Genomic DNA, 10,143 nt, shown 5'->3' with positions numbered 1-10,143 from the left:
CACCCCAAACCCTCCTTTTAAACCAACTTTTATTCACCTCACACACATACTGTACAGTAGTCTCACAGTACCACAACATTGGTCGCCTGCTTCTTAACCCTATCCGTACGTCGTGTGTAACTACCATACCCATGTGACGTGGGAAACTGTGCCACCATTTTCAAAATAAGAAATTTTCTCGTTAATTTTAGATCTGTATTCTTTGCATAGCAGTCTATCAAAAGGATTTTTTGAGAACTACTGAAAGTTTGAAAGAGGTTTTCGTGCTAGAAGTAATCTTAAATGTAAAGAATACAACCCCGGGGTACAAAATGACCACAGGGTGAACGGATGGGGTTAAACATTCACAATTAATTACCCTACTCTCGAAATCTCTGTTCTTGAGTACCTCACACTCACAGCTGAGAGTTTAGACCAGCCAAAAACGTTAGAGGTACCGCGATACATTGGTCATGTCGTCTTTTAAAAGACAAAAAGGGTAGGCCTACTGTCTGCATTTTAATTTTAAGTACTTTTGAGATATTGGACGACATAGTTTAGTTTGTGAATGAATTGTAAACGTAAAAGCAGATAAAAACTGTTTTTATGTCAATTTGTTTCGGAGCTGAGTAGTCATTTTAGAACTGAAAGTGAAAGCAGATTCTCGTGTAGTGCGATGGAGATACGCAAAACAACTCACAACAAATCTTCAAAACAGAGACAGCATCGTGTTACTTTAGTTTTAATCTCATTCGACGTTTTTTTTTTTTTGTGTGTTTTAAATTCTTTATTCTATTTCTCGTCTTCTGTCAATTATCACTTCCGGTGCCCCTGGCGTTGCCTCAGTTGGCAGACCGGTATCTGTGATCTGTCCCAGTCGTTTTATGCAAGAAAAATTCTGAAATAATGCAAAATGAGCCCAAAAAATGTGAAATTATACGACTCTGTTAATTTTAACAAAGAACGATACAGAAAAATAATCAGAAATTACGCCAAAAATGATCAAATTTTGCTAAATTATGCGGGGTGCATAAAACCACGGGGTCAGCGTAATGTAGTAGTGGATAGCGTCTCCACCGTCGCACACTGAAGATGCGAGTTTGATTCCCAGGGGGATACGTTGGTTTTTCTTTTCTTTCTTCTCCCCCCCCCCCCCCTTGTGCAAGTCACTAAATCTTCCAAAGGTCTTGATTCAAAGAAGGCCTGGATCATGGAATATAGGCCTATCGTGAAAACATATCAAATCATTCCAAACCCCCCCAGTTCACAGAATGAGACATCAACATACCAAGTAGCCTCGTTTGTTACATTCCTGAAGATTGATGTGCTCAAAACCAACTGACATTGTTGCCACAATTTTCAGCTGTGGACCTGGAGAAAAGAAACAAAAATGTGCACAGTGGTGGTTTCACCGACAAAAGAAAGTGACAAGTGCATAGTCATTACCGAGGAGTCCTACAGTGGAGTCCGCTTAAACTGAACAAAGTTTTAAGACAAAAACAGCTGTGACCAAAAGAAAATAAAACTCATTACTTTTTTTCTATTTGAGCGATCTCTCTAAACCAAGAACCTGGCTTTACCAAAGAAGCCAACTCCACTGTAGTTTTTTATCAAGGCAATATTTTACAAACAACTTTGAATGCCCCCCTCCCTGAATTTAACCATAATTTGATGTTTTGCAATTAGGTTTATTGATATCTCCCCCATATCGGCACGCATGTCAAAATGTATCATCGTTTAGAACCAACGGTAATCGTCAGTGGAGCCAAAACCCACACTTCATACTTATCATTGGGACCAAAACCGGATTATCCCCTAAAAACGCAAGGGAGAAATAGGAAATGGCCATTGGTACAAGTGATTGTATTGTCTAGGACAGGTGGTGATTAGAGGTCTGACTGTTTCTGCTGTATCATACCAAATGCTGCATGTTCAAGGCTCGGATTTATTATGTCTTATATAAATTCCAGTAGGCTACGTATACATCAGAAAATATTTGGTTTTGAAATGAAGTGAGGGGGGTTCCACAAGTCGATTGTACTTTTTGTCTATGAGTAGCTGCGGTTTTTATGAGAACTTTTTCCTGCAGAACTAAGATATCTAAATGTGAGGCATCGTAGGTGCAATCAGGCTCTCTTAAAAAAAATTAAAGTGAAGAAATCAGCCCTTTTCAGCAGGTTGGGGAATTTTTATTGAATTTTTGTTTTTTGTCTCAACACCTTTCCTACCCAATAAAGAACACATTTCTGTGTGGACTTTACTGAAGAACGTTGATTTAAGGCATTAAAAAATGTAAATTTTCAGTTTCCACTGGCTCTCAAGCAAAGGAAATAAATAAACTTTTGCAGCCATTTTCTCGCTAACCTTACCTCTGAGACCAAGCGACCTCCACCTCCTTCAATTGAAAATATCTCGACTTGTTTCCAACATAAATTAATTATTTATTTTATATCGAAAGCAAGGCAAAAGGACAGGCTTTTAAGATGATATCAATAACTCCATAATGCTCCAAAATTGACGAGCGTCTGATTCTACCATGTCACATCATGACACAAATGGTTTTGAACAGATAGATGCATTATAGATGTCACTGGAAAAACCCTTGTTCCATATCCAATCCTATAGTTTGTACCTACATTTGTACCAATTTGTCACAGGAATACAAGCCTATGTATTCCTCCATTAATGAGGCCTATATATATATATATATATATATATATATATATATCTAAAGGATACTTATAGAGAGAGTTTGAAGATGCAGCAGTCAGCATAATGTTAGAGCCAACTTATAGTGCTGACAAAAATTTGTGGCGCAACTTATCCTCAAACAGCTCTTTAACACATGAAACAATGTCATCCATACTTTGCACATCAGTTTGTCTGAATTTGTCTTAACTTATCTTATTTATAATCCAAAACAGTGGAGGTTAGATTTTTTAAAAACTTTTCTTCATAAATTTATATAAAACTAGCTGGGCCCCCTTCCGTTGAAAGGAATGATCAGTGCATTAACATCAACCGAAAGTCATTGGCCTACTATATTTACACTCTACTGGAATGGAGCAATAAATCCTGAGAGATGAAAAAAATTAGAAGGTTTAGATATAGTGATGTATAGATTGATTCTCTATTCCGCTTTCGTGGTTGTACACTCCAGAATTTCAAAGGTGTGGCAACAGTGCGCACAGCTATTGAACGGAAACCTCACTTGTTTACAATGGTGTCTTAGAAGACTGACTTTCCCAAGATTAGATCTAAACGAAATTAATGAAAAACTGAAAATTAAACTACAGTGACTTAAGGCTCCTCAATAGAACTGTGCACCCTTTAAACGATTCTGAACCACCATTAATTTTGTCAAATTCGAAAGTTTTAGGCGGCCAAAGTGACGAACTTTCACAAATATAATATGTATATATAGATACGATAGATCTCCTTCACCCGGAAAATGGAATTGTTCACAGCACTTTCCACTTCTCACACACATTTTGTATACGCATATATACAGTAGAACACAGCTATAGCGGGACTTTTGGTTTCAGAAGGAAAATCCCGCTGTAGGCGAGTTCCCGCTATAGGAATGCAAAGGGGAAATTACTGAAAAATTTCTAAAACTCCACATGATTACATCCCTTCCATATTAATAAAATTTGCGCTTTAGAGTAGTCTTCCTTTTCTTTGTTGATTATCTCGGCCTATAATTCGAGTGAGAAGCATTTCCTTTAGTCTTTGTTGGAAGCCATCTTTTCGTCGGTTTTTTGCTTGTGCTGTCTATCGTACCAGTAGGCCTACAGTACAACTGGTGAAGTGGATGCGTGTGTATGCCTGAGCATCAACAATCGCAATTCAATGAGTCAGGAATCATACACTACTACACGCTCTCCTCTTCTTTTACTTTTTGGCCTAGCCTAGGGCTATGGCCTATACGCTCTTATACAGCACGGAGCGTCTAGGCTATGGCACATCACTTTAAATTTTGGAATGGCTCACGTAACGCGTCTCTCCGCACCATCTCTCTCTCTGCCGCCAGCCCCACCTCACTCATCACTGGACTAGCCAATCACAATGCGCACCGCTGAATGCCTGTATCCGAGTTTGGAACTTTCGTTGCCCCGCTATATCCAAGCATAAGAAATTGAGTTTACATAGGAAAAAAAAGGGGGATTCCGGTAAAGTCCCACTGTAGGGATGGTCCTGCTATAGTCATGTTCTACTGTAATAGCCTACGTCACAGATCACCAATGATACTTTTTAGAGGCAAAACTAGTTCCAAGAAATTAATTTTAATATGAACTTTTTTGTACTTACAGTTCTCAAAACATGCTTCCAATAAAGATAATCTCGCGATTAGAAAAAAATGACGGACTTGCTTTTAAAAGCGATATCGTCCCAGATGTAAACATTTTAAAATCAGTAGAAACCACCCACTATAGTGCGGTCAAATATTCGAGGTGCAACTTATCCTCAAATATCTCTTTAACGGGTGAATCAATGTCACTCATACTTTGCACATCTGATCAGTTTGAATCAATTTGTCTTAACTTAATCTCATTTTTCCACAACAACTGAGGCTCGATTAAAAAACTTTTCTTCATAGATTTATATAAAATACTATAAGTCTTCATTACGCTGAAAATGGGATTGTTCACAGCACTTCCCGCTCCTCACACACATTTTGCATACGCATATGGCCTACGTCACAGCTCGACAATGACACTTTTTAGTGGCAAAATTTATTACAAAACATTAATTTTACAGTGAACACATTTTTTGCACTAAACGTTCCCTAAACATACGTTCAATAAGCATAATGTTGAGATTAGAAAAAAAATGACAGACCTGCTTTTAAAAGTAATATTGCCCGAGCTGTAAACTTTTAAAATTCTGTAGAAACCATCGACAGGGATTTTTCATTAGTATTTAAAGGCATTTTCTAGAATACAGTGTGCAAGAGTTTGAAAAAATATTCACCTGTTAAGACAAATCGATGTAAGCCATTGGGCAAAAATTGGAGAATCTGTGTTCGATAGTGTTGCGCCTTGCATTTTTTACCACACTATAGGATTTTTTATTAGTATTTATTAAGGAATTTTCTAGAATAGAGAGGTAACAGGTCTTTACAAAAATATTGATCTATTAAGACAAACTGATACACTGTACACTTTTTTTTCTAAATATCTCGCACAAAATTTGAAAAACTGTACACTTTTTTTCTAATTGTACTACTACAATGTTGTAATTTGGAATAGATAAATTCATTCAAAAGGAATTTGTTTGACATAAAATTCACAAAGAAGAAACTTATTTTTGAAAACGGAAATGGCTTTTTATAAAAATCACCTATAAATGCAAAATGCACCAATCTAAAAGATCTTGTAAGGAAAGTCACGAAATGATTAGTTTGATTTTTCCTTTCCCACTATTTTCAAAATCTAACCTTTCCATCCCTGTACTCTTTAAACAATATTTCTATCTCCTACAGAGTTTTAAAAAATTATTTTTTAAATTCTGGAATTCCAAGAACCAATGGTCTATATGTCCTCCTTTGGGCTAGACACATTTTAAAGCGTCATTCGTAATGTTCAATGATGGCCAAACACAAGTATTCACTCAATAATGAGTAATCAAAGCCACATACTCTGTACTCCTTACTGTATGGAGCTGTTTCTAGAAACAATAGGAGGGGGGGAGGGGGAAGGTTGCCCAAATAGACAGCATTTATGGAGTTGATACAACCTGAAAGGTGAATATGGGCTTTGCCAAGGAACAAATGTCATACAGGAAATGTTCCCGCATTTCAGGATGATCAAGGAATCATGAACACATTGCTTGATAGCTTCCCAATGGGCAAATGGTACAGTCGTAGATGAAGATATGCCTTGAGAATGCGTACAGGTGAGATGGAAGAAAGTTACTGAGGCAGAAATAGTCTATGGACAGACGTCTCATGGAGCTCAGCTACTGAATTCTGCACCCTGGTGACGTTTAAAGGGGTACGAACGGTGTGTGTTTGACCTAGTTCTGATTCTCTACAAGTAGCAACTGATGGACAATTTCCACCCTTGACATCAAAGAGGGCCTTAAGGGCACTTTAACACTATTTCAATACCTTGTGCAAAACTAACCAAGAGAGTTGATGGTGAGGAAATGTTCAATACAAAAAGCTTGATCTCTGCTCTTTACTTATCTTAACTCTTTCCGGACGAAATCATATCGCCAATATATAGGCGATAGTCCACACACTTTCCGGACGTATCCCTGATATATCGGCTATGATAGGGTGCCTCAGTATTGCTTCGTTGTAACATGATCCGTCATTTATAATTATTACTTTTTATTGTTATTGAAAACTTGGAAAAGATTCAGGAAACGAAAACATCTAGTTTCACTTTGTTAAAGCGTGGGTTTGGGTAAAAACGAGTGAATTAGTTCTTGCAGTCTTGCATCAACAAAACAATGTAACCGGACTCAGTATAAATATCATAACTCAAACAAAAATTGGAGTATTGCTTTCTAATAAAAAGCTGCGATTTCAGAAATTTATGGATCATAATAAATGTTCTTGGCCTGTATATGATAAGATAGCTATGCTGATTTGCTTTCACATATTTGGTGAATGTAATTTTTCCGTCAAAATTTATTTTTCTGATCTCCATCGCCATTTCTAACCCTTGTAATGCATACTTAAATGTTCAAAAATCCTTGTTTCATGTTGGGAGGTATTTCTCATTCTATTTCCTTCAATTTGATGTCATATGTAACATTTTGACTGATGGTTATGCTTATATAAAGTTATCTTGTATATCACCTGTGTAGCCAAATCGAGCCACAAGTTAATTACGTCTACATCCCCAAAAAATTACGTCCGGAAAGAGTTCCATTAACCGTGATCTCAGCAGGCAAAGGAAACTTGAGAAAAAACTATCTATCTGCAAACTTCTGTTGGCCTGTTAGACCGCTGTAGTATGCAATGGCTCAATCGTTGGGATTTTTAGTAGATCTAACCTAGATCAACGTCTAATGCGAACTAGTGCATCATACTACAAAAATGGGGGCATAGCTGAATATGGGGGTTGTTTTTTTACAGGCTGTGTCAGCAAAACTATTCAGTGGATTTTTCTAAAATTAATATTAGACAAATTCCTTTTGACTTCCAAATATTGTGTTCAAATTTGATGTACAAAACTTCAGTGTGGACGAAAATATTTTTAAAAAAATTTGTACAGTTTTGTTGTTGTTTTTTATCACCCTGTATTTGACAATAAGTTGCGCCACGAATGCACTCGATTTAGATTTATGTCTATTGTTTACAAACTTTTATTCTGTCTCTTAGAATCTATCATTTGGTGGTTGTAATGTAAGCCCTATTAGTATTACTGCATTTTTGTTTGAACACCCAAACCCAACCACCTTCCCCTTTTCCAAAGATCATTATTGCACAAACCATCAAAACTATATTATTAGGCTATCTTTTATTGCTGTTTTCGATTAAAAATCCAATATCGAAAGTAAAGTCAGAAGTTTAATTTTGTAGTGTGGGCCCGGAACATGTATACTATCGTTGTCCCCTGTGCAACAACCTTGCACATTAGTGACCGGAAGGTGAACTGCTGTTTCGCTTTTCTTTTTAAAAATAAAGCTTTATGTCTCCATTTTAAAAAAAAAGTTACAAAACTTCGTTGCATAATGTATTGTTTTCAGTCTAAACTAATCTGGCAATTCGAAGTCACCAAGTTTTCCCTTTTTCTTACGCAGCGGCACAGACAAGGACATTCTAGGATGCCCCCAATGTCAAGGTCGCCGGACCAGAGAAACCTCATTAGCATAGTCTTCACAACACGGAAGATCGCCTAGCCTAGTGCTAGGTTCTAATGGGCGTTATTTCTTCTTATTCGCAAAACACAAATAAATAGATCTACTAAACTATAGAGAAAAAGTCCTACATTAAAAACGTTGAGAGTACAGATTAAAATCAGTCTGAAATATTGAAACCTTGACGTACCTGCTGCATCCAACACTTCAGCATCAATTTGATCTGTCAACATGCACAACAAGGCATCGTATTTTTTTGCTTTCAATGCCTCTACCAACACTTGGTGGGGAATAGCATCATCGCTGTCGTAGTGGTCAATCTCAAATACCTCTTTTAGTTTATCAATTCCTGGTTGAGGAATCCTGCGGGTAACGTACACTGTTTTGTCCGGCATTCTGAAATCTTCTGCTGACTTGAACCGAAGAGCAACAGGGAACGCGCTGCTTACTTTCGGTTTTATAGTAGTGCGGTGGGAGCGCCTCTCTCTTCCAGTCCCTGGGCTACCAGTACTGAGCTTGCTCTTTCCTGCCTGACCCGGCTTTGTTGAGAGGAGGAGGGGGAGAACGGTATTGCCGGAACTGACGACACACAAGCTTTCGATTGGCGCAGAAAACTTACGCTATGATTGGTTAGGTTAGTCTAGAAGTTCTCGTCGTTTCTTAGTAGCCTCGGCTAGGCTAGGAGGCCTAAAAAAAGAGAGCGTAAACTCTCTGGTAAAAATAAAAAAAACTAGCCTAGCCAAAGCTAAATCAAGGCTAGGCCTATGCAATGAAATATGATATTGCTTCTCACTGAGGGAGTGGTTTCTTGATTTAAAAATTGATCTTCCAGAACTTGAAGAAGCCTTTCCATAGCATGATGGTCTCAGTTTAGAAAACAGTGGTGCTGATTTTTTTGATTTTTTAAAATAATCCGCTGGGGTTTTTTTTTTTTTTTTTATTTGACAGTTGTTTGGCATTGTTGTTGACGCGCTTTTTGTTGTTGATTTTTACCACAAGAAATGAAAAGAAAAGAGAGGCGCAATAAATATATCTAGGCTAACTAGATCTGTATTAATTCGTTCAACGGGAACGTCGTTCCTACACAAGGATCACCATGCAAACGTTTATCAAAGAGGACCGGATATGGTAACAGTAAAACTACTGGAAATAAACGCAGAGCGTTATATCTAATATTTTAATAATGGACTGACACGATAGACGAGCGTGGGCACTGACACTGGCTGCTGTTTGGGCAGCTGCCTGGGCGATCATAAAACCGCTGCTGTTATTGTTTTAAATATTTTTGCTTCAAATGATAATAATTGTAGCTCTTTAATGCTTTAGAAAAAAGAATATGTTAGAATTGAATAAAAGAAGTCGTTACTTGAGCTAATGTCTATATTTGGGTCTGAAGAACGTTGATGAGGTCTTTCCAAGCACACAAGGATATTAACCCACCTCCCCCCCTCTTTTTTTTAACCCAGCCCCGCTTTACGCCGCTTTCTTGCCAGGATAATCAAATTGAACAGATTCTCCTGCTTCAAGTTCTTTAATTATAGGCTACTTTAATATATGGCGAATGGAAAAGAGGGTTGGAGAGCGTCAATTGTGCCCTACTTCTTTTCTTTCCATCTGGAGTTTTTATAATCTACGGTATTATTTGAAATAATTTATATCTTGCTTCTTCCCTGCACGTCATGGCCTTTATAGTATTGTGTCGATATGCTTCTCTTTACTCACACTTATATTCGGTTATTGTGTCGATGTGCTTCTCTTTACTCACACTATATGACCGCTGTTGTGCCAATGAGCTTCTCATTACCCACTCATATGACCGTTATTGTGTCGATGTGCTTCTCTTTACCTACACTTATATGACCGCTATATATGTGTCGATGTGCTTCTCAATAACCACGCGTACATGGCCGTTATTGTGTCGTGCTTCTCTTTACTCACACTTATATTCGGTTATTGTGTCGACGTGCTTCTCTTTATTCACACTATATGACCGTTGTTGTGTCGATATGCTGCTCTTTACTCTAATTCAAAACATGTTTGGGAACGAATCTGTGAAAAACAACGACAATACATGTAACAGCAACAAACAAGTCTTTTTTTTTTTGTAGTTGAGAAAACATTGTTTATCACGATAGCGTTTTCGCCTATCCTGTTTTTAGTTTTAGCCTTGTCCTTGACCCAGCATTTTCTCATTCTCGTGGTTTTTTGTTCATTTTGTTGTGAGTGAGGGTCTCTGTGCATGTGTGGGTGAAAGAGAGAGAGAGAGAGAGAGAGAGAGAGACAGAGAGAGAGAGACAGAGACAGAGACAGACAGACAGAGACAGACAGACAGACAGACAGACAGACAGA

At 37.7% G+C, this 10,143-nt stretch overlaps 1 protein-coding gene across 1 annotated transcript in view; it reads right to left on the bottom strand.

The window, feature by feature from the left end:
* Positions 1-8,343, bottom strand: part of LOC101859858 (glyoxylate reductase/hydroxypyruvate reductase) — a 15,918-nt gene extending 7,575 nt beyond the window's left edge. The window contains exons 1-2 of the mRNA XM_005098877.3: positions 7,985-8,343; positions 1,268-1,350 (exon numbers count right to left, since the gene is read on the bottom strand). Of these exons, the coding sequence (XP_005098934.1) occupies positions 1,268-1,350; positions 7,985-8,189 (288 nt within the window). The 5' untranslated portion in view covers positions 8,190-8,343. The remainder of the gene's footprint in view (positions 1-1,267; positions 1,351-7,984) is intronic.
* Between the last annotated feature and the right edge of the window lie 1,800 nt (positions 8,344-10,143).

The sequence above is a fragment of the Aplysia californica genome, unplaced genomic scaffold (assembly GCF_000002075.1).
Source record: "Aplysia californica isolate F4 #8 unplaced genomic scaffold, AplCal3.0 scaffold00195, whole genome shotgun sequence".
Classification (NCBI taxonomy): domain Eukaryota; kingdom Metazoa; phylum Mollusca; class Gastropoda; order Aplysiida; family Aplysiidae; genus Aplysia; species Aplysia californica.
The sequence above is the reverse complement of the archived record's forward strand: the minus strand, read 5'-3'. Positions and strand labels throughout refer to the sequence as shown.